This window comes from Capsicum annuum, chromosome 7 (genome assembly GCF_002878395.1).
Source record: "Capsicum annuum cultivar UCD-10X-F1 chromosome 7, UCD10Xv1.1, whole genome shotgun sequence".
In the NCBI taxonomy this organism is placed as follows: domain Eukaryota; kingdom Viridiplantae; phylum Streptophyta; class Magnoliopsida; order Solanales; family Solanaceae; genus Capsicum; species Capsicum annuum.
In genome coordinates this window covers 177,245,908-177,271,806 of record NC_061117.1, presented here as the reverse complement: position 1 = coordinate 177,271,806, position 25,899 = coordinate 177,245,908, and the positions used below count along the sequence as shown (strand labels likewise).

At 35.9% G+C, this 25,899-nt stretch overlaps 1 protein-coding gene across 2 annotated transcripts; it reads left to right on the top strand.

Moving 5' to 3' along the window:
* Window positions 1–1,383: 1,383 nt before the first annotated feature.
* LOC107878100 (glucose-6-phosphate 1-dehydrogenase, chloroplastic) lies at window positions 1,384–24,743 on the top strand. 2 transcript variants are annotated; one of them, XM_016724979.2, is made up of 10 exons: window positions 1,384–1,818; window positions 3,483–3,619; window positions 3,766–3,860; window positions 3,953–4,067; window positions 16,950–17,155; window positions 17,240–17,389; window positions 17,475–17,595; window positions 17,786–18,015; window positions 18,109–18,309; window positions 24,065–24,743. In XM_016724979.2, the coding sequence occupies exons 1-10, from the start codon at window positions 1,602–1,604 to the stop codon at window positions 24,312–24,314; spliced, it is 1,722 nt and encodes a 573-aa protein (XP_016580465.1). In that variant the 5' UTR covers window positions 1,384–1,601; the 3' UTR covers window positions 24,315–24,743. The 2 variants fall into 2 exon arrangements, with proteins under 2 accessions (XP_016580465.1, XP_047249820.1); XM_047393864.1 differs by lacking the exon at window positions 3,483–3,619 and having other exon boundaries at window positions 1,460–1,818.
* Window positions 24,744–25,899: the final 1,156 nt, after the last annotated feature.

The following is a 25,899-nucleotide window of genomic DNA, read 5'->3' as shown; positions in this document are numbered from 1 at the left end:
CCTACAAATGGTATATAATGGATCTATTTAACAAGTTAGTTATCCGCACTATATTTATTGCAGACTTGGGGTTAATAACCATCAGACAATTAAAACAAGATTCACTCGATGGTGTCTAGATTGGGGACATGAAAAAAAATTATTCCATCTTTTTTATTCCCTTTTAGACGTTTTCATCTTTTTGTTCCTTTGATAGTTCAAACTCACAACTTTTCAACTGATGTTGAAGGGTGCTTAGCAAAATTTAATGAAAAATGATTGCTTATGAGCAAAAAAGGTATAGGTATATCCCTGAACTTTAATAAATTGTACAAATATATCTTCCGTCATATTTTGGGTATAAATATACCTATATTATTAATGAAAATGTACAAATATATCCTCGAACTTTAATAAATGATATAAATATACTCTCCATTATATTTTAGGTACAAATATACCCTTATCGTTAATGAAAAAGTATAAATATACCCTTCGCATTAACGGTGGAACACGTGTAAGCATCGTATTGGTTAACCCTTTTTAATTTATTTTATTTGTGAATAATTTAATCCATCCTAAATTATAACTCATACCCGATCCAAATGACCCGGCCCAACCTATGATAGAATGAGGACCTTGGTTTGGTTGAGGAATTCCAAACTTTGTAAGTTTTTCTCATGTTTCTGTTCTTAAGATGTTGTCATCTTGTTCACTCTTTGAAGTTGGTGAACAATGGTGTAACAATGAATTTAAAGCAGGTAACAACAACCATAAATAATTTCTGATTCATCGATGCTTATGAATCAAAAAAACAAACAACAGTCGTACATGAGGAACATTAAATAACATCAGAATATTAATCTAACATCAAACATTAAACAACATCATAATATTAAACAAATCTTTACTCGATTCAATATGGTAGATGGATCGAAACATGAATCGAACCGACACATTTGTTAGGATTTTTTGGGTTAGTGAGAGAGTGTGAGTGTGAGAGAGTAGAAAAAAAGAAACACGCGTGAATAAAGCCGCATGATATGTCTCTTGAAGCTTCTCTATTACATGGGTCGGGTCAAGTTATTTGGATTGTGTATGAGTTATAATTTAGGATAGCTTAAATTATTCACAGATAAAATAAATTAAAAAAGGTCAATCAATACGATGTTAACATGTGTCTCATCGTTAATGAGAAAAATATATTTGTATCTTTTCATTAATGACAAGGGTATATTTATATCAAAATATGATGGAAAGTATATTTATATCATTTATTAAAATTTAAGAATATATTTATACCTTTTTATTAATAATAAGAGTATATTTATACCTAAAATATATTTGTACAATTATTGAAGTGTGGAGATATATTTGTACTTTTTCCCGCTTATGAGGGAAAAAATATAGACCTCATATAAAGGATGAGGCATTTGAAAGGTGGACCTCACTTGCTAGCTTTTCAGCCTTTCAGTAAACTTAAGGGACAGGACAGCAGTAAACCATTTCCTCCTAAATTCATCAAACATTTCAAATGATAAGAAATCTACCAGTCAGTATCCAATAATAATATCTTCAACATACATTAAGGAAACTCGAAAATCTTGTACACAAAAAGCTGCATGGCTGGGCAATTGCTATTGAACCGTTCTTGTTCTTCTTCAGCTGCAACTTTCCATAATGGGACACCATATTTCTGCAGTAAGTTCAACTTTCTACCATTTAGTACCCATCCCCTCAACTGGGTGTCTGGAATTTCTTCAAGAATTCAATCAAGAAAGCATTTCGAGGTCTTTTCCTCAAATGGGTTTCCACTCAATGCACTGTCTTTGCAGGATGGTGAGTTTTTTCTTCATGTGAAGGAAACAAAAATGTAGTCTTTGACATTTTACATTCTTGATTGTTTTGTTTTAGTGCTACTAGTGTCTTCTAAGTGATTATTGTATTACTCATCATATTTAATTGTGTAATTTGATATACTATGAATTTGTAGGTTTACTTACTTTTAATACTCTTTCCATTCCATATTAATTGTCCATTTTCCCTTTTCTCTTTTGCACCCCCTCAAGAAATCATAATCATGAATAAAATGGTTACTTTTACTACTTCCTCGGTTCAAAAATACTTATTATTATATTATTAAAAATAAATATTCAACAATACTTATTATAATTTGAAAAATAAATAAATAATTTATTTATTTTTATCTATTTCACCCTTAACTATTAATTATGATTATTACCCAATATATTTTTCAAGCATTGAATTAATTATATTTAAAAGGTAGTATACTAAAATTACTCATACTATTTACTACTCCCTCCGTTTCATTTTACTTATCATAATTTAACTTGATACATTGATTAACAAAAACAATTAATAATATAGCTACTTTACTATAGTATCCCTGTTAAATAATGTTTACATCTTAATTTGAAGAAAAAATAATTAATACTAAGGATAAAAAAGAAAAAAAGAAATTATTTTTTTTTATATGTCAAAAATGATAAGTAAAAGTAGAAATACAATAGGAAATTTGTGACAAGTAAAATGAAACGGAGAAAGTATTTTTTAACATGTGTGTCAAGTCAAGCGTGGACAACATTACTAGACAAAGGGAGTGATAATCTAGTTTTATCCACTCATTCAAAAAAAGATTTTTTTTGGAATTTGTAAATTTATTTAGATTTAAAAAAAATATTAATTATAGAAATAAAATAAAAACTTTTTAATTAATGTTGACTTGGTTTGTTAAATGGACAAACTAAGTTGGGGCAACTATTTATATATAACATGGATGGCTAATATGGAATGGAGGGAGTAAACTTGCCTTTTGCCCATTGCTGAATTTCTTTTCTTGATACGCTGGTAAAAGATTTCTTGTTCTTTGCTAAACTCAAGTCTAAAAGTGCAGCTATCTTGGAATAGTAACGATTTGAAATTTGTCCAAAGTTAGTGGAGGTATTCAAATTTCAAGCCAAATTCTGCGCATAGCATGAACTTAGTATATCGGGCTGCCCTTTTTACTAAAATATCCCACAAGCTTTAACTTCCTCATCTTTTGAACTAGATTTAAAAATTAGAGAGAAAAAGAAAGAACAGCCTTGCTCTTTGCAGTGACAAACCATATACAGAACTATAGTAAAAGATCTTGTTTAAGGTTTTTAAAACCTCTTGTCGGCGTTCTGGTTTTGTTTTACCCCTCGCTAGGAGCTCCCACCTTTTTGGCCCCTTTGGTGACTCAACCCCACAGCTTTAAGGTTGGAGGTGAAGGGTCCTTACCACCTGCGCAAACCCCTCTTGTTTTTATAGGCGTTCTTTTGCTTTTTGATTGTAAATTATAATGGATTATACTGAAATTCTAGTTCTTGATGATAGCTTACCTACATGCACAAACTGTGGTTGTTCTTCACATCATTTTCTGCTTGTATCTCCTGTATTTAATTTATATACCAATTTTCTGATGTGTATGATTATATGTTCGGCTTCAAAATGAATGCCAGAACAAGTGCCTTTGACAGAGTTAGGAAGTGCAGAGGCCACTGTCAGCATAACTGTTATTGGAGCTTCTGGTGATCTAGCCAAGAAGAAGATTTTTCCAGCTTTATTTGCTCTTTTTTATGAAGATTGTCTGCCTGAGGTTAAATTTAATATCTCCAACCATACATTGTTATCTAGTAATTGCACACAAAAACAACTCGAGCTTAGGTTAATTAGCAGACACATCTTAAACATCCTGGTGGATTAAGCAGCAGCTCTTGATGTGTCTTCGTTTGTACATTTCAGAATTTTATAGTTTTTGGTTACTCTCGAACAAAATTGAGTGATGAAGAGCTGAGAAGCATGATCAGTACGACCTTAACTTGTCGAGTTGATAAGAGGTGTGTCATTATGTCAAATTACTTTAACATGCAATATTTGCATGATTATGGTTTTGGACCTGAAGGAATCCATGTCGATGAGGCTCTTGCAGAGAGAATTGCGATGCCAAAATGGAGCATTTTCTGGAAAGATGCTTCTATCATTCGGGTCAGTACAATTCTGAGGATGATTTTGCAGAACTGGATTACAAATTAAAGGAAAAGGAGGTAATACATGTGCTGTATTTATTTCTGCCCATTGCTAAGCATTGTCGGAAACATATATGCCTGAATAAGCATAGAAGTGACACTTTCCATAAGAACTTCCAACAACTTAGGGTGATAAAGTTATGGAAGTATTAATAAAATAACTTTATGTGGAAGCCTGTATACTGTCTGAGTCCATTTTTGCTTGTCTACAAAAATCTTAGCTGTAAGATGTCATCTTTAAATCTTAGCTATAATGGTAACCAAATCTTAATTAGTTTAATATTTTTCTCTTACCGAGATTTTAACTCTTGTTAAGTCTCTCACATCTTTAAGTATTCTCTATATGGAGTAACCACAATGTCATTAATTTGTGTGACCACTGAATATCATCCACTGTGACCCCTTGAAGGCAACTTCCTGTTACTCCAAGGAGTGAGGTACAAACTTTCCGGGTAAGAGAAGGAACATAATATTGGCATGATGTGTCATTAGTGTTTCTCTGATGTTTAAAATATTTTTGGCAAGAAATTCAGATTAATTCTCTTGGTGCCTCGAAATTTGAGGTAAGAAGCCTTTCATGTAAAGATGGTCCGGTGGAGTCAGATATCATTCTACAATGATGTTATGTCTTAACCTCATATAAGATTCTTTATGACATAGTTTGTCAATGTAAGGTGATTATTGTTGTTTTGGGTACACAATCTGTATCTTTGTATAAACACTTCAACTTTTGTTCAAGACAGTTTCAAGAACACTTATGAAGTTTTTAACATCTTCAGCACAAGTTCATCAAAAACTATCAAATAAAGATGTTATTTAAAAGAAACAAGATGAAGTAGAAAACAGAACCAAGTCCTCCGAATTCATGGAGTGTCTTTAAGGAATTAATTTCCCTCAGGTACCCGAGGTTATGGAATTTTTCCTCCCAGGATAAAATGGCTCACAATCAGAAGAATCAAACCTTCTGATTCTTCGAACACACTCAACGGCAGATGATCACAAAGAGTTTTTAGAAGTAGAAGAGTGTTTTTCAATGCAGAAATTTTTCATACTACCCGAGAAAAAAAGTTCAGGTATTTATAGCCATCAAATGCCCCTTTGGAAAGGAAGCAATGTTTCATAGAAGGGTGTATTATTTCAGAACAGTCATGTTTATCCGTTCCAAAACAACATGTCTTTTCTGAACAGTCACATCCGACCGAACAGTCACCCTTTTCCGAAACAGTGTGTCTTTTCCTTGAAGAGTTGTGTCCCTCCATTTTCCATTCACATGAATTGAACCCAACAATCTCCCATATGAATGGGGAATAGCTATTCTTTATAAAACTTTACGGACAAGTATGTGATCAACAAGCAAAGACTGATTGCATCTGGATAAGTGGGTTTCCCTTTGAACTTTTCGGAGTGAACATGCATTAGATGCACTTAGTCAATCGGTAAATTTGATATCTTTGAACCATCGAGCTTTAATGTACACCTAGACAAGACATGTCACACAACCAGTCTTTTACCGTTTATAGTTCTCACGGTTTTGTTCGTTTCAGTTATGAACACATCCTGGTTTCATGAGAGCTTAGAGAATAGGTCTTTACTAATATTCTCCTTGAAGCGGCTTCAACTTCACCCTCACATAGGTGATTCCTAAATGTTCAATCCTATAGATTAAATTATTTTGTCAAATCTGCCAAATTTAGATAATCATTATAAAGCTTCTCACCATAAGCCTTATCTTTATTTACTAAATATTGTCTGCATCATGAGAATAGGTTGGGTATATTGACAATGTTGAACCTGTTAATCTCAACTTTGTTTGATTCCTTGAACATAGCTCTTGGGATCTCCAGTCTACTAGGTAGAGTTACCGCCATGCTGACTTGTCCTAGGCCGTAAACCCATTCTCTTGGATGTTCTCTCAACCCCCCCTCTCTAGTTAGGCCTTTTGTAAGTGGATCCGACACATTATTCTTTGACTTCACATAGTTGATAATTCTACTAAAGAGAAGTTCTCTAACGGTATTATGTCTCCGTCTTGTATGACGAGATTTACCGTTATACATCATGCTTCCTTCCTTACCTATCGCTGCTTGGCTATCACAGTGTATACATACTGGTGCCAATAGATTTGGACCAATAAGGAATATCTTCCAAGAAATTTTAGAGCCATTCAGCTTCTTTACCACTTTAACTAATGTGATAAATTCAGATTCAATTGTAGAGCGGTCAATACATGTCTGTATGGACGATTTCCACGAGACTGATCCTCCACTTATATTAAATACATATTCACTCATGGATTTTACTTCATTCGATCCGGTGATTCAATTTGCATCACTATATCCTTCAATTACCATTGGATATTTATTATAATGCAAAGCATAGTGTTGAGTGTATTTAAGATATCCCAAAACCCTTTTCATTGCCATCCAATAAGTTTTATTGGGATTACTCGTGTACCGACTCAACTTACTAATTGCACATGCTATGTCTGGCTGTGTACAATTCATGATATACATTAGACATCCCAACACTCTTGTGTAGTCCAACTATGAGTTACTTTCACCTTCATTCTTTTGAAGTGCAAAGCTCACGTCCAATAGAGTCTTGGTAATACCAAATTCCAAATACTCGAACTTGTCAAGTACCTTTTCTTAATGTAATGAGACTGTGACAATGCCAATCTTTGTGGAGTTTTATGAATTCTTATTCCTAAGATCACATCCGCAACTCCAAGGCCTTTCATATCAAACTTGCTCTCAAGCATTCGTTTCGTAGCATTTATGTCAGAAATGTCTCTACTGATGATCAACATATCATCCACATACAAACAAATAATGACCTTGTGATTTGGAGTGTATTTAATGTAAACACATTTATCACATTCGTTTATCTTAAATCCGTTTGCCTATATGGTTTGTTCAAACTTTATATGCCACTGTTTCGGTGCTTGTTTTAGTCCATAGAGTGACTTAACAAGTCTGCACACCTTTTTTTCTTTACCAGGAACCACAAAACCCTCGGGTTGTTTCATGTAAATTTCTTCCTCCAATTCTCCATTTAGGAATGTTGTTTTCACATCCATTTGATAGATTCAAGACCATATACTGTCGCCAAGGCAATTAACATCCGAATCGATGTTATCCTTGTTACAAGAGAGTATGTATCAAAGTAATCAAGGCGTTCCTTCTGTTTGAAGCCTTTTACTACAAGTCTTGCCTTGTATTTGTCAATAGTACCATCCGCTTTCATTTTTCTTTTAAAGATTCATTTAGAACCTAAAGGTTTATTTTTTGGAGGAAGATCAACCAACTCCTAAGTATGATTGCTCAAGATTGAATCAATCTCACTATTGACTGCCTCTTTTCAAAAGAATGAGTCTGAAGATGACATCGCTTCTTTAAATGTTTGAGGCTCATTTTCTAAGAGAAATGTTACAAAATTCGATCCAAACGAGGTTGACGTTCTTTGACGCGTACTACCTCTTGTATTCTCTTCATTATGTACATACTCACTTGGTTTATCTCGAGGCCGTTTAAACCCTTCACTAGACAGTTCATGTCTAGTTTTATACGGATAAAAGTGTTCAAAGAACTCAATATTATCTGATTCAATTACCGTATTTCCATTGATATCCGAATGTTCGGATTTATGAACCAAAAACCGACATTCTTTACTACTTTTAGCATATCCTATAAGCACGCAGTCCACTGTCTTAGGTTTTATCTTCGCTCTTTTAGGCATAGGAACTTGGACTTTCGCTAGACACCCCCACACTCTGAAATATTTCAAGTTGTGTTTCCTTCCTTTTCATTTTTTATATGGAATTGATAGTGTCTTACTGTGGGGCACTCTATTGAGTATTTTGTTAGTTGTAAGGATAGCTTCCCCCACAAGTTTTATGATAAACCTGAACTTATGAGTAAGGCATTCATCATTTCCTTTAAGGTTCGATTTTTTATTTTCGCAATTCCATTAGACTCAGGTGAATATGGGGCAGTGTTTGATGGACAATTCCATTCTCCACATATATTTCTGCAAACGGAGATTCATATTCTCCACCCCTGTCACTTTTTATCGTTTTGATCTTTTTCTCTAACTGATTTTTAACTTCTGTTTTATATTGCCTAAACGCATTTATTGTTTCATCCTTATTTTTTAGCAAATAGACATAATAATACCTAGTGCAATCGTCAATAAAAGTCATAAAATACTTTTTTCCACCTTGAGATGGTGTTGACTTCATATCACAAATGTCAGTGTAGATTAAGTCCGAGGGATTGAAATTCCTTTCAATGGACTTATACAGATGCTTAGCATACTTTGATTCCACACACGTTTGACATTTTGATTTATTACACTCAAAGTTTGTCAAAACTTCTAAGTTTATTAGTTTTTGCAAGGTTTTATACTTGTCATGTCTGGAACGACTATGCCATAAATCGTTTGACTCTAGCAAGTAAGAAGAAGCCTCAGCTTTCTTCATTCAACAACCATTACATAAAGTTTGAAAAAGGCCCTCATTGAGGTAGCCCTTTCCTACACACGTTTCATTCTTGCTTATTACAACTTTCTCTGAAACAAACTCACACTTGAACCCGTTTTAACGAGAAGTGTTATCAACACTAAGTTTTACCTAATAGTAGGAACATGGAGAACATTGTTGAGAGTCAATACCTTGCTGGAAGTCACTTTTGGGAATATCTTCCCACTTTCTTCAACCTTGGTTGTTGTATTATGTTAGAAATCGGGCAGAAATAAAGCAAACCACAATCAGAAAGAAAACAAAAACACAGATTTACGTGAAAACCCTTGCGGGAAAAACCACGGTCAGAGGCAGAGGATGTTGCACTATAATGAAAGGAGAGGAGTACAATGTGGAGAATGAGTATTTTCTGAATACACAAAATAACCCACTAAATGCTCTTATATAATACGTGCATACAAATAAGTCCTAGGCCCAAAAATATAAAGATCAATACTACGCTATCACCACAGACCTCATTAAAAATCACAAATATGGGTCGAGCCGCGAAAATTTTAGGGCCGACTCAACATAATTTGGGTCATAACTCTAACAATCTCTATCTTGACGCGAATTCTAATTCAGAACTCAAATCCATTTCAAGATAAACTCTCCACCTCTTCCATAAAAGCCCCTAAGGGCACATCTCAACAGCTAACACCAACCAAGTCCAAGCAATGCTCAAACTTGACACTTGGTAGTGTCTTGGTCATCATATCAACAGGGTTATCATCGGTACTAATCTTGCTCACCACAATATCATCACGAGCAATAATTTCACGCACAAAATGATACCGAACATCGATGTGCTTTGTCCTCTTGTGAAACATCTAATCCTTCGTAAGGAAGATAGCACTCTGACTGTCACAAAAGACCGTAGTAATCTGTAAGTCTTTGCTAAGTTCACCAAACAGACCCTTCAACCAAATAGCTTCCTTGAAAGCCTCTGTAATAGCCATATACTCTGCCTCAATAGTCGACAAAGCAACCGTAGTCTGTAAGGTAGCTTTCCAACTAATAGCACAACCACCAATGGTGAAAACATAGCTTGTAAGGGACCTCCTTTTATCATGGTCTCCTGCAAAAATCAGAATCAACATACCCAATTACTCCATCTCTGTTTCGCCTAAACTGTAAACAAACATCAGCAGATCCATGCAAGTATCTGAAAATCCACTGAACTGCTTTCTAATGTTCTTTGTCAGGATTTGCCATGTATCTGCTAACTGCACTGACAGCATAAAATAAATCTGGTCGGGAACACACTATCACATTCATAAGTGACCCAACGGCACTAGAGTATGGAACTCGAGACATATAGTCACGCTTATCATTTGTTTTTGGAGATAAAGTGGTCGAGAGTTTAAAGTGAGCTGCCAATTGAGTACTAACAGGCTTGGCATTTTGCATATTGAACCTGTGAAACACTTTTTCAATATATACTTTCTGACTCAAGTATAACTTACAATTCTTTCGATCTCTCAGAATCTCCATGCCAAGAATCTTCTTTGCTACTCCTAGATCCTTCATATCAAACTCCTTACTGAGTTGAGCTTTGACTTTTATTATCTCTCTCATATCCTTTGCTACAATCAACATATCATCAACATACAAGAGAAGATACACGAATGAACCATCACTTATCTCCTTGAAGTAGACACAACTATCATAGCTACTCTTCTGAAACATATGAGAGGTTATAAAAGAGTCAAACCTCTTATACCACTGCCTGGGCGACTGCTTTAAGTCATAAAGAGACTTTTCCAACAAACATACATAGTCCTCCTTTCCTGAGACTACAAAACCCTTTGGTTGCTGCATATAGATGTCCTCCTCAAGTTCTCCGTGTAAGAATGCAGTTTTGACATCCAACTGCTCAAGCTTAAGATTGTGCATGGCCACAATACCAAGCAATGCTCGAATCGAACTATGCTTTACAACTAGAGAAAACACATCTGTGAAGTCAATACCTGGAACCTGACTGTAACCTTTAGCAACTAGTTTTGCTTTGTACTTAGCATCTTCAACTCCTAAAGTTCTTTTTTTCTTTTTGAATACCTACTTGCAACGGACAACTTTCGTATCTTTGGGCAATCTTACCAAATCCCATGTGTTATTCTTATGAAGTGATTCCATCTCCTCCTGCATAGCAATCATCTATCGGCCGGAATCATCACAACTAACTGCCTCTAAGTAAGAAGAAGGATCTTCATCGGAATCAATACCTTCTGCTACACTCAATTCATAAGCAACCAAATCAGCTTCACCATATTTTTGAGGAGGTCTAATATCTCTTCTAGGCCTGTCTTTAGCAATAAAATATTATGGCGCCACTGGTGGTGAAGAAGAAATAGTATCACTCTGTATCTCCGGGAATGAGAAGTAGGCACTGGTGTAAACTCTGCTCGAATCTGCAATTCAACATGGGTGCTTGACTTTTGTTGATTCATGTCACTAAGCTCATCTGGAGGCGAAGTACTAGATTAGGAGGGAGCCCGAAGCATGGCAGATTCATCAAACACAACATCCCTGCTAATTATAACCTTTCTGCTTTCTGGACATCAAAGCTTATAACCTTTCACACCAGGCTTATAACCCATAAATAAGCACTTGACAGGTCTAGGTTCCAACTTTCCATTATCAACATGAGCATACACAAGACATCCAAATATCCTCAAATCCGAATAACTAGCAGGAGTACCAGACCATACCTCTTGTGGAGTCTTTTTATCAATCGCGACTGAGAGAGCGGTTAATAAGAAGACAAGTTGTGGAAGCAGCTTTGTCCCAAAAAGACTTTGGTAAACCAGCATTAGAGAGCATACAACGCACCTTCTCCATTATAGTCATATTCATTCGTTCAGCCACACCATTCTGCTACGGAGTATGATAAACTGTCAAGTGCCTCACAATTCCTTCTAACTTGCACAGAGCATTAAATTCATTAGAACAAAACTCTAAACCATTATCGGTCCAAAGGCGTTTTACCTACTTCCCTGTCTGCTTTTCAATCATAGTCTTTCACTCCTTGAAAGTAGGCAACACATCATTTTTTTGCTTCAGAAAGAACACCCAAAGTTTTAATAGTCAACAAGTAATTAGCGCCTCCTTTAGAAGGTACTCTAGCTGGACCCCAGGGATCAGAATAAATGTAATCAAGTGTGCCCTTAGTTGAGTGGATGCCTTTAGTGAATCTGACTCTCTTTTGCTTCCCAAAAACGCAGTGCTCACAGAACTCCAATTTGGTAATACTCTGGCCATCAAGAAGTCCTATCCTGCTTAGTTTAGCCATCCCGTTTTCACTCATATGCCCCATGCGCATATACCAAAGTTTAGCAACGTCACTTTCTGATAGATAGGAGGTAGAAACAACTGCATCACCTGTAACAGTAGAGCCTTGCAGGACATAAATTTGTAGACTTTCTCTATCCCTTCATCACAACAAGAGCACCTTTAGTAACCTTCAGGACTCCACCTTCACCAGTGTACCTATAACCGTTAGAATCAAGGGTACTCAAGGAAATAAGATTTCTCTTCAGGTTTGGGACATACTGCACATCACCCAGTGTCCTCACAACCCCATCAAACATCTTGATCCTAATTGTTCCAATACCAGTTATCTTACAAGGTATGTTATTTCCCATCAACACAACACCTTTAGAGACTGTTTCATATGTTGTAAACCAATTCCGATTACGACACATATGAAACGTGCAAGCTGAATTAAGAATCCAATCCTCACAGGGTTTGGAGTTACCATCAAAAACTACCAAGAGTTCTCCATCACTACCGCCATCTTCAACAAAACTAGCTTCACCGGACTTCTCTGGCTAGTTTCCCTTCGGTTTTGGAGCTTCTCTTTTCTCTCTATTCTGTAACTTCCAACACTCGGATTTGATATGACCCTTCTTCTTGCAGTAATTACAGGTTTTGTTTCTGTTTCTTGATTTCGACTTATTCCTGTCATCACCCCGAGAATTTCTCTCACAAGTCCTACTTCCTCGAACAATGAGACCATCTCCTTTAGTCTCTGATCCATTCACAAGATGCTTCATCTTCTCCTTAGAGAACAATGCATCATAGACTTCATTAATCGTCAGGGTATCACGACTATATAAAATCGTAACCCTAAAGGTCGTGTATGATGCAGGCAGCGAACACAACAAAATCAACCTCAGATCTTTCTCATCGTACTTAACCTGCAGAGTCTCTAAATCAGAGACGATTTCCTTAAATACAGATAGGTGATCCTCCAAGGACGCACCCGCATCCTCAGACATGCGATGGGAATAAAGTCGTTGCTTGAAATGCAACTTACTTGTTAGACTCTTCTTCATACACAGCGATTTCAATTTCAACCGCAACGCAGTGGCTGTGGTCTCCTTCAAAACATCCTGTAGAATCTGATTGGATAAATGAAGGTGGATTTAAGATAGAGCCTTCCGATCCCTACGTCGTTTGTCTTCGTCCGTCCACGATGAGGGCATCTTCTCAAACCCTAATAAAGCATCATCCAAATCCATCTGCGCGAGCATAACCCACATCTTAACCTGCCATAACGAAAATTTGGTGTTGCGATCCAACAACAGAATATCATACTTCATGGTTGCTATCCCCGAGAAAATAATCGAACAGGCTCTGATACCAGTTTGTTAGAAATCGAGCAAAAATAAAGCAAACCACAAGCAGAAAGAAAACAAGAACACACAGATTTACATGAAAACTCTTGCGGGAAAAACCAGAGGCAGAGGCAGAGGATATTTAACTATAATGAAAGGAGAGGAGTACAATGTAGAGAATGAGTATTTTTTGAATACACAAAATAACCCACTAAATGCACTTATATAATACGTGCATACAAATAAGTCCTAGGCCCAAAAACATAAAGGTCCATACAACGCTACCACCACAGACCTCATTGAAAATCACAAATATGGGTCGCACCGCGAAACTTTCAGGGCCGACTCAACATAATTCGAGTCACAACTCTAACATATTATTTCCCATGAAGATCACTTCTTTGGGACCAACGGAATCATAAGTAGCAAATGCTTCTTTGTCTGCTCAAACATGTCTAGTGAGTCCTAAATTAAACCTCCATTCATCTGGATATCCAACTAGATTGCTTTCAATAATTATATCGCATTGATTTTCAATCTTTCTAGTTGTTCCAACATGTTTATCTAATCTCTTTTCCTGTTCTTATTTAGAACTTGACTATTTTGAGCTTTGTGGCCAACATCACTACAAATGTAGCAATTGTCTTTGAACATCTTCTTATTCTGCTCTTTCTCTTGTCCAGAAGATCTCTTCATCTTCTTATCATTTAGAGCATCATCCTTAACATAATTTGCAACCATCATTGATGATTTTTCATTCAACTCATTATCCTCGTCTATCTTGGAATGACTCATAAGATCTTTCAAATCAAACAATTGATTTCCAATCATTATTTTTTTTTTTAAAATATGAGGATCTGTATTTGTGAACATTTGCATTGCAAGTTTGGCCAGTCAAAACGACATCATTTGCTGTCATTCTTTGAAGTTCACACCTTAATATTTTTCTAATTTCTCTGCCGTTTTCATTGCTAGAGCAATACCTGAACGACTTAATGGCGCAACATTGGTTGCCGTTGGGACAACACCATTCACAACCAAATCAATTTATTGTTCAGTTTCATTGGTCATTTTCCTATCAATCTTTGACATACTCTTTAGTATTTTAGAATACTAACAATAAAGAACTTAATCTTTAGCCAACTTGTTTCTGGTCAATGATGAAGTTTTTATATCTTCAAATCATCAACAGAATGAACTATGAAACATGACGAAGTTTTTATGACGTCAAATTATGATCAAATTCAAACAGAGTGAAATCCCACAAATTTTAAACTCTAGAAACCAATACACAGATTTTAATGAATCGATGAAGCTTTTTTATTCTTCGAACCGAATTCTCATACTGATTTCTCAATGAAGTTTTTATATTCTTCTAACTGAGGAGTAGAAATCAAAAGATTTTATCAGACCCGATACAGATTAACCAAATACTTGATTTATAAATGGCGATAAATTGTTTTTTCCTTCACCAAACAAGCACAAAAATAAATATTTTTATACTTTTCTTAAAATTGTTGTTTTTCTCAATTTTGATAAAATCTGTATTTTTCAACAATAATTTCAAACACATGTTCAAATTAACATATGAACAATCAAATGAAGTTTTAACTATGTATTTACAACTTTGAACTTTTAACATTACGTTCAACCCAACTTATGAACATCAACAAAATGTAGTTGAAACTATTTTCTGAAAAATAGTAAAACCAAATGTTAAGAATTTCAACACAAGTTCAACCAACTTATGAACTATCAAAATTAAGTTTCAAGAACTTCAAACACAATTTTAAAAAGTTGAAGAACTATCAATATAAAGTTCAAACTATTTACTGAAGAAACAGTAAACGAAACAATACAGATGAGGGGAATTAATTCCTTAAGATTGTTTTTTGGGTACACAATCTGTATGTTTGTACAAACACTTCAACTTTTGTTCAAGACAGTTTCAAGAATACTTATGAAGTTTTTAACACCTTCAGCACAAGTTCATCAAGAACTATCAAAAAAATATGTTATTAAAAGAAACAAGATGAAGTAGAAAACAGAACCAAGTCCTCCGAATTCACGGAGTGTCCTTGAGCAATTAATTCCCCTCAAGTACCCGAGGTTGTGGAATTTTTCCTCCCAATATAGCGGTACCTCAAACCTTTTGATTCTTCGAACACACTCAACGGCAGATGATCACAAAGAGTTTTTAGAAGTAGAAGAGTGTTTTTCAATGCAGAAATTTTTCATGCTACATAAGGGAAAAATTTCAGGTATTTATAGCCACCAAATGCCCCTTCGGAAAGAAAGCAATGGTTCATGGAATGGTGTATCATTTCGGAACAGTCATGTCTGTTCATTCCGAAACAACATGTCTTTTCTGAACAATCAGTCATCCTTTTTCCGAAGCAGTGTCTTTTCCTCGAAGGGTTGTGTCCCTCCATTTTCCATTCACGCCAATTGAACCCAACAATTATATGAAGGATTGATAATGGTTTGATGCTATTCAATTAAGTAGGAGATGGCGGGTGACTGAAAATACATGGATCAAGTGAAAGCTCCATCTGGCAAGAGTTGATGCAGTCTCCCTTAATAAAAAAAATTTGATTTTTGAGGAAAATTCGGATGAGTTTTTTTTTTTCAACTTCGGAAAAGTCTGAACTATGTGAAATATGTAAAAATCCTAGACTAAGGAATGTGTATATAATATACCTACATATGTAGGAAATGACAAAAAATAAGACCTTACTTTCTTTGGTTGACTGATCCTAATTTGATTAACCCTTACAATACTTTTAAGTCGAAGAATCCAGAATTTCCCAAAACGAAACTCCTATTATAATTTCCATCTAAAGCAGTGACAAGAGAGTTACAGGGAACTTTCAAAACTTTTCTTAGTTCAATATGCTACTTGACTATCACCTAAAAGTACACCATTTGCATATGTTAGATGATTAACTTACTCATGCCATCATTCCTTTCATATAAGATCCTGGCATACACACATCAAATATAATTGAAGAAGATTTTGAATAAGAAAGAGAGATTCTTAAAACTAAGCTTTAATAAGAACTTGAAAGTAAGGCAACAAACATTAGTCGTACATTCTAATTGAAAGGAATCTGGAATGGGAATCCATTGTAAAGTAAAGGGTGCTGAATTCAATTGCATTTCTCAAATCGGATTTCCCCGATAACTAGAAAGTTGAGATCTCCCCTATGCCTGTTAGAAACTATCATGCCATCACTCCTCTTCACTAATGCCTTTATTGGAGCGAAGTTAAAACAAATCTAGCGGAAAAAGGCCCAGCATGTAACACATAACATCGTGATGCTTTTTCAGATTATGGTAAGATAATAAGAATCCTCTCACTTTTGTTTATCGTTGTGATAGTGTGTTATAATTCATGGTCATTACATCTACGCGCTTCTGTTGAAGCACACATGGAGAAGCGAAGAGCTGGTTTCTGCTAGATTTATATTTTATGATGGACTGTGGAAATCTTTAAAATTTGGCAGGATATGTATTTGCCTTATTTACGAACAGTTACCTAGCCTCTTAGTCCCTCTTCAGGTGAAATGAGAGACCCAAAAAGAAAAAAACCCCAAGTATACATGTTATTCTTATTGTGTCTTGGGGCTTGAGTGGCAAAATTAGTCTGCGCTTGATGCAGTTTATGCCACATTTTACTGTTCTTACTTCAGAATCCTCAACTATGTTACTGATGAATGAGAAAAGCTAATTGTGAGTGCTGATCATATGATTACATTCTAGGGTTGTAGGGTTTCTAATAGGTTGTTTTACTTATCAATACCTCCAAATATATTTGTGGATGTGGTGAGATGTGCAAGTGTTAAAGCTTCTTCAACAAGTGGGTGGACAAGGGTCATTGTTGAGAAACCATTTGGTCGTGATTTAGAATCATCTAGTGAGCTGACCAGATGCCTAAAGAAGTATCTAACTGAAGAGCAAATTTTCCGGTAAGATTAACTGCATTTTCTTTCCAGGTTACGTTGTGGATATAGCATGGGATGAGGTTTCCTTAAGCTATTTTTTTTTTCCAGAATTGACCATTACTTGGGAAAGGAACTTGTTGAGAATCTCTCAGTTCTTCGTTTCTCAAATCTTGTCTTTGAGCCTCTTTGGTCCAGAAACTACATCCGCAATGTTCAATTTATATTTTCTGAGGATTTTGGTACCGATGGACGAGGAGGGTGAAGTTCATTACTCTGCTGCTGATACTTAAAAAGTACTATTCTGTTGCAGTTCGATCTCAAACTTATTGCTCTTTTGACCCAGGTACTTTGACAACTACGGCATCATCCGTGATATTATGCAAAATCATCTCCTTCAAATATTAGCATTGTTTGCTATGGAAACACCTGTCAGCTTGGATGCTGAGGACATCAGAAATGAAAAGGTATATGCATATGTATACCACGAATCATTCTCAAAAATCCTATCAATAAAAAGAATCACTCATAAATCCTGCATTACGTAGATCCTCCAAGTGAATATGATTATTAACAGAGGAAATATAATTCACAAGCTCATATACCTGATTTCATTTAAAGATGGTCCATAATTAGAGGACTGTCTATGTGATTCAGGTTAAAGTTTTAAGGTCAATGAGGCCATTGCAGCTTGAAGATGTGGTTCTTGGCCAGTATAAGGGTCATAGCAAGGGTGCTAAATCATTCCCAGCTTACACAGATGATCCAACTGTGCCAAATGATAGTATCACTCCAACATTTTCTGCTGCTGCACTCTTTATTGATAATGCACGCTGGGATGGGGTTCCTTTCCTCATGAAAGCAGGAAAAGCTCTCCATACTAAGAGGTCGGTGGATTGTCCTTTTCTCCATAATGATATTTTTAGGTATATCTTGATTACCACAAAATGACTGGAGATACTGTTATACTAAAACTGCAGGGCAGAGATCAGGGTCCAGTTCAGACATGTTCCAGGAAATTTGTACAAAAGGAACTTCGGAACTGATATGGATAAGGCAACCAATGAGCTAGTTCTGCGCCTACAACCTGATGAAGCCATATATCTGAAAATTAACAACAAGGTTCCTGGTCTTGGAATGAGACTTGACAGGAGTGACCTTAATCTTCTTTACAAAGCAAAGTAAGAGACTCCTGTTTACCTAGAGTTAGCAACAGCTTATAGCTGCAAAATTTTTCTTGCACTTCACTATTTCCCTTGCTTTTTCTATAAATGTATGTTTTGATTCTTTGAGGATGGATGACACACATCTGGTGTAGCACCATGAATATAATTTTCACTGTGTTATCTGATATAGAGCCATGAATATATATATATATATATATATATTTTTGGTAACAACTGTAAAATATTATCATAACCAATGAAACAACCAATACAAATAAAGAGTCCCTTCCTTTGTGCAGGAAAAAACCTCCAATGAAACAAGAAAACTATCTACCTAAATGTTGTATAAGAAGCTTACAGTTTTGTGCTTTCTTTGACTTGCTATACATAGTTAATCTTTCTATTAATTCCTTCCTAATCTGTGTTACCACCTCATCTGTAGTTACATATTTGCCTTAATATTTCCTCTAGTTTCGGGCTCTCCATGTGTGGTAGATTACTGCACCACAGATAGTAGCCATGATCTCCTTCTGAAACCTCTTCCAATGCTTCCTTTGTATACATTGCAGAACTTTTTTAATTCCTGTATATTGAAGTTTGATACCTGTCCAGTTACTAAGTTCTGCCCATACATTTTTAACCCATGCACACACTTCAAATAAATGCACTCTTGACTCCAGCATCTGTGCAACACTTGAGCAACACTCTTCAGTCTCAGCTTTCTTTCCTGTGTAAGCAGTCTCAGTCTCCCTTGTACAGCTAGCCATAGTATGAATCGATGCTTAGGTAAGGCAATGGAAGTCCAAATGTGTTCTGCAATTCTCAACTTGGGTTTATGCCCTATAAGCTCCATATAGCTCCTTGAAATTGAGTAACTACCATCTTGTGTCAGTCTATATCTGTCCTGTACATACCAATCTTTCATCAGTAGTTTAACAGCATTGAGCTTTCTCCAATACCAACTGCTATAAACAGGGGCCTTGTGCTCCCATATACTTGAGTCTTCTTTGATGAAAATCCCATGAACCCATCTAACCCAAAGAGATTCCTTGTTCGTAGATAATTGCCAGACTAGTTGTCCCACTAAAGCAATATTCCAGATACTACTTCCCTTTATATTCAGTCCACCTTTGCTTTTAGGACGACATATCTTTTCCCATGAGACTAAAGCTACTTTCCTGTTCTCTTCAGTACTACCCCAAAGATAATCTCTACACCTTTTATCAACTTCCTTAAGTACATGTTAAGGAAGAATGAAAACAGCCCCCCCAAAAACTATGAATAGAGAATAACACGACATTTACCAGTTGCAACCTACCAGCATAAGAGAGTTGTTTGGAGTAGGTCACATTAATTCTTTGTGTGATCTTGCCTACTATAGGGCATGACAATCCATCTTCCTCCATTTCCTGGGAGATAAAGGTAAACCAAGATACCTTATAGGAAGTTTTCCCATTGAAACAACAGTCATAGCAAGGATTTGATCTCTTATGTTGTCTTCAACCCCAGCTAAAAAGACACTAGATTTCTCCAGATTAGCTTCGAGACCTGTAACAACGCTAAAATGCTTCAAAGTTTCCACAACTCTATTAACTGAGGCTACAGTTCCTTTACAGAATATCATTAAATCATCGGTAAAAAGTAGATAAGTTAGCCTTTGTTCCTTGCACCTAGGATGAAATCTAAAATCAGTCAAAAGGCTCATAGTTTGTAATGTTCTAGTTAGATACTCCATCACGAGAACAAATAGCAGTGGAGACATTGGATCCCCTTGCCTAAGGCCCTCTCCTTCCTTCAAAATACCCATGATTACTGCCATTGATCTTCACTGTATACTTGGTGGTTGTCACACATAGCATTATCCAGTTGATAAACTGATCAGGAAAATTGAATCCTTTTAATGCTCTTCTTCTAAAAAGTCCCAATGAACCATATCATAAGCTTTTTTGAGATCTATCTTCATGAGGCATCTAGGAGATGCATTTTTCCTATTATAATGTCTCAATAAATCATGACAAATCAATACATTATGCATCATCGATCTACCTATCGCAAAGGCTGACTGATTATTGGCTACTATATGATTAACTACATGCTTTAATCTGCTACAAATGAGCTTTGAAATGCATTTATAGATGACATTGCAGCATAAAATGGGTTTGAATTGGCTTGCAAACTCTGGTAGGTCTACCTTAGGAATCACTGCAATGCTAGTATTGTTGATTTGCTTCAATAATTTACTATTGTGGAAAAAGTCCAAGACTGCCTTTGTAACATCCTCTCTAATGATAGTCCAAGCTGCTTTATAAAATTCACTCCCAAAACTATCCGGACCAGGACTCTTATTGCTATTTATTTGAAAAAGAGCTTTACTTCTTTTGGCTCAAACTGTTGCAGTAGATAACCATAATTGTCTGCACTAAGTAGTCTACCATTGCATAAAATTGCATTTACTGCTAACTCTCTCCCCTCCGTCTTGCAGCCCAAGAGTTCCTCATAATACTCCCCAATCAGTGTGTTATTCTGTCAGGGTCTGCTTGCCACACTCTTGCCTTGTCCTTCAATTGAGTAGTGGTTTGCCACAGAATAGAAATACGTGTTATTATCATCTCCCAACCTCACCCAAGTGGCTTTACTTCTTTGTTGTAACAACATTTCAGCCATACAAGAAGTTCTAAATTTCTGATAAGCCTGCAACTCTTTAGTCTGTAACTCTATTAGTAGGATTAGCTTGTAACTGCTCTTAAGCCTGCTTAAGTAAAATCCTGTCATCACTAGCCTGCTGTACAATAATTGAAAAAGCTCGACTATGCAGCTGTTGGGTTTGAAATCGAGAGGGCGTCATGCGGAAGCTATTAGTTGCAAACTATGAGACGGTAAATAAGATGACAACGGAAAACAATACTAAAAACATAATTTTATTATATGATTTAGCCAATTGGCCTACATATAAAACCTAATATTAAAAATGATATTAAAAATCATAAAACTAATGAGAGAGAAAATCTCCCCCTAAACGAAACTCTTAAAAGACTACATTGTGGATGCTATTGTGTTATGGTATGAGAAGAGGGTCTTCTATTTATAGATGTACAAAATCTTTCCTCCAAGAAAGAGGTTTGCCAAATATGAAAAAATTTTATATTTTCCTTTAAGGAAAAATAAAAGTATTTATGGTTACTTTTATTTTCCTCGTAAGAAAAAGTAAAACTTAAATTTGGTAAGAAAATCGGAGCAAAAATCCTAACAAATCTTCCCTTTTTGGCTTGATTTTCTTGACTTGATCCGCCTTCTTCATGTCATATGCATAATTTTGGTTCTGCGCATAATCTTCATTTATCTATGATGTTTGTCATGCTTAAAAATTGAGCCCTTTTGGGTTAAAAATAAATTATCCCTTTTGAGTTAAAAATATTGGAGCCCTAAATAGGGTTAAAAGAGAGCTTTATTTTCAAAGATGTGACAACAGGATTGTTGAAAATATGATTGAAATATCTTCTCCACACGTAGTTGGACAAAATCTTCATTATCATCTAATTGATTGCAAATTGATTAGAACTGCCTTGGACTTGTCTTCAACCTCGCTTTACCAAACCACTGGATCTTTGAACCATAGGCTCTGATACCACTTGTCGGATTCGAAATCGAGAGTGCGTCATGCGGAAGCTATTAGTTGCAAACTATGAGACGATAAATAAGATGACAACGGAAAACAATACTAAAAACATAATTTTATTATATGATTTGGTCAATTGGCCTACATATAAAACCTAATATTAAAAATGATATTAAAAAGCATAAAACTAATGAGAGAGAAAATCTCCCCCTAAACGAAACTCTTAAAATACTACATTGTTAAAATATACATAAGTAACCTCAAAAGTAAGTTGTAAAGGAGTAAATGTCACCTCACAAGCGACCTGTTGTGCAGATTTATTTACCAGACTCACCCTATAATAATCAGGCCTCCAGATTATCCAAATTCTTCCATTATAATGATCGTCGAGATTACTAATATATTGCCAGCCAGCAAACATATGATTTGCTAACTGATCAAGCTTCTCCCTTTTTATTTTTGTTTCAATTAAGCCTATCAGACTCACCTTTTCATCATTGCAAAGGAGCTTAACCTCCTTTTGCTTATTAGGAGCATTAAGCCCCCTCACATTCCAACTGCAACCATTCCCAAACGTAGGAACTGTGTAACCACCCCCCTTCGTACCATTTACCTGCATCTCTTCAACATGTTGTAAGGCCTGGAAAGAGTTACCACTAGCCTGCCGTTGTTGTCCTGTAGTATGCTTACTTCGTACTCGTCCTGCTTTAGCTGGTGTTTGCCACCCTTCATTACTTATGATAACTTGATCACCCTTACGAAAACCTGTTTCTTCGGCATATCTTTCGTAGTTAGCCCTTCAATTTTCTGCAAAGATTGTTGAACTGCTGGCCTTTCTGGGGCATTTTCATTAGTTTTTGGAACCTTCTTTTTAATTCTGCACACAGATTCCTCATGTCCATATCTGTTACAAAAGGTACAGATTGAGGGCTTCCAATCATATTGCACAGGCTGCTCCACTAGTTTACCTTTTTCATTTTTAAATTTTATTTCATCAAGCAGTTTAGAACCCAATTCCACCTCAACAAGAATCCTTGCAAATTTTAAACCATTCCCTGCCTCTGTATTATGGTCTACCATTATTGGCTTCCCGATCATGCTACCAATTTTGCTCAATACAGTCTTACTCCAGTACTTAAAAGTCAAGATCAGGAAATTTGATCCATATTGGGACTGTTTTTAACTCCTTGGTAAACTTCATGAGTCCATTCCTTGACAATGAATGGTTTGTTGTCGAAGTGATATATACCACCCTGTAACACATCTTGTTTCCCTAATAAAGTGTCAAATCTCACCACTATCACTTCATTCTTTAGCATAGCTACCTTATCAGTCCCGTGCTTCCCCCAAAGTCTTTGAATATAGCCTTGAATCACCTGAAAAGGTGGATGTGCTCCAAGAACATAACACGCCACACAGTATGCTATCTCAGATTAGATATCATCTAGTCCAATTTCCATCACCTGCTGAGCACCAGATTTAGATGGAGCAACGTAATCCAATTTGTATCCTGCATTAGCGAGCTTCGAGATGTTAAAGTCATCCCATATTGATCTTTTACTTTTCATCAATTCCTCTTCCTCTTCGACCTCATCTGCCCATGATTGCTTGTTATTACTCGAGGAAGCCTCCACAATTCTGGTAGGAGATTTCCGCAACACCTCACTCCAAATTTTCCCGGCCTCAATTTGCTTATTCCTATCTGTTGTTTTACTCAGAGTTACTGTTCCATTGAATTTTGCAGGCTCCGTATTCTTACATTCCTCAATTTCCATAGATTTGCTTGTCTCATGGTTGTGCATCGCTGAATCTTGCTTCGCTGACCTAGATTCAGCTGTACTTTCAATGGGATTTGTTTGAACTATGAAGCTGACATTTCTCCTTATGTAAACTAGAAAGTGTGGACAGTTGACGTTATTGGATTATAGAATTGTCAGGATTAAGAATTTAATCTATCTGGCTTACTGATGATATGTATGGCGGATGACTTATCTGAGTAATTAATTAAAGATAACATGATCAGGATTGAACATTTACATTGATTTCATAATCGTGACTTATCTGAGTAATTAATTAAAGATAACATGATCAGGATTGAACATTTACATTGATTTCATAATCATCTTACTCCATACTTTGGGTTGTTTTATGAAGGTATCGAGGTGAAATACCAGATGCATATGAGCGGCTTCTCTTAGATGCAATAGAAGGCGAGCGAAGATTGTTCATAAGAAGCGATGAGCTTGATGCTGCATGGGCTCTATTTACACCGTTGCTGAAGGAGCTGGAAGAGAAGAAGATTGCACCAGAGCTTTATCCATACGGCAGTAGGGGGCCAGTGGGAGCACATTATCTAGCTGCAAAGCATAATGTTCGTTGGGGAGATCTATCTGGCGATGATTGACTGTATGTGAGATATTCTCGGATCCCAATATACATGTTGGATCGCCAACTTCTAAAAATATTGAATCTATAAATGCATGAAAGTTGAGGAGTATGGAATGGAGGAAATCTCTAAATTCCTCTCAAACGGGAACATCTGATTCATTTAGAGTGTACAGCCATAGGAGTTGATATGGGTGGCATTTCGCAGATCATTAAATTGATCAACTTGCAGTTTGAGCTCTGAAATTCTGGACAGCTTGGGACTGTTGTCAGTAATTATTGTATACCTTGTCTATTTTGTAAGGAATACAACTCATGTTTATGCTTGTTATATGTTGCATCCTGGGTTTTTTTTTGTTAATGAACTATAAGAATAAACTTGTATATTTTTGTTTCTGGCAGATCAAGTACTTTATAGCATGCAATACTGTGGCTTTCAAACAGAAAATCTCTCCTCAAGTGATCTTTCTTCTCTTTCCCTCCGTTGTGCATACAGGCAATTTAATTTTTTAAAATGATGAATATATATCGAGATTTTGTATTAAATCAAAAAATTGTATAAAATTCAAAAGGAAAAAGGGTCAAAAATATCCCTCTATTTTGAAAAATTGGTCAACTTTATCATCAGTCATACTTTGGGGTCATATATACCCCTGATGTTACAAAAGTTTATATGTGTCCTTGTTGGGTACGATGTAGTTTTGATGATTGACAAACTGACAAAGTGATATGAAACATGTCAGTCAAACTGGTTCACAATGCACTGTCTCATGTAGCTGAAACTTGTAGCAAAATCATCGAGGATTAAAGACAAGGGTGGAAGAAATCAAGAACCAGATGAGTGATTAATTCTGATATACTCAAGTTACTTATCACGTGAGAAATTAAAAAAGTTGTGGTTGAGTAGAATACTTAAAGATAAGCTGATTTAAAGAGTTGGATTTTGACTACAACACTAAGGAGACAAGAGTTAGAATTGAAGAAGGAGTTTCACTTGAAGTAGAACTCTCTGCAATGAGAGTTCTGATTAAAGGAGGAGTTTGAAATAAAGAATGACTCTTTGGAGAGCTGTACTTAAATAGAAGATGTATTATTCAAAATAACTTGCGCACTTATAAAGAGAGAAAAGGCTAAACACGAGCAAATTGAGAAAGTTCATAATTGAGAGAATTCTGACTGAAGATTCAAGTGCTGCCAGTACAAAGGAACAGATTGATGAACCTGTTTCACAGGACAGAACTATACAGTTCATGAGTCAGTTTATATGTATTGTTCTTATTGAGTTGTAATTTATTGCTTTCCTAGATTGATTGTTTAGGAATAATATTGAGCTGAGCTAACTTTAAGTTTGGGATAACTCGAAGTGGGTTCAACAGTCAAGGGTGATTGTTAAGTTTTAGGAATTAGATTTTATAATTCCTAGTTGTTGAGTTATAGGAATTAGAGTTTATGATTCCTAGTTATTGAGGTATAAGAATTAGAGTTTATAATTCCTAGTTGTTGGTTACAAGAGTTTTGTAATTAGTTGTTGTTGAGGCTCAGAGTTATTTAGTGCAGTTGAGGTTAAATCCTGTAGAGGTACAGGTCGTGGTTTTTTACATCTT

Coding starts and splice junctions, on each gene's coding strand:
- LOC107878100 (XM_016724979.2), top strand. CDS start 1,602: ATGGCTGGGCAATTGCTATTGAACCGTTCTTGTTCTTCTTCAGCTGCA. Junction 3,861..3,952: donor ACTTGTCGAGTTGATAAGAG/GTGTGTCATTAT, acceptor AGGCTCTTGCAG/AGAGAATTGCGATGCCAAAA. Junction 18,016..18,108: donor AAAGCTCTCCATACTAAGAG/GTCGGTGGATTG, acceptor CTAAAACTGCAG/GGCAGAGATCAGGGTCCAGT.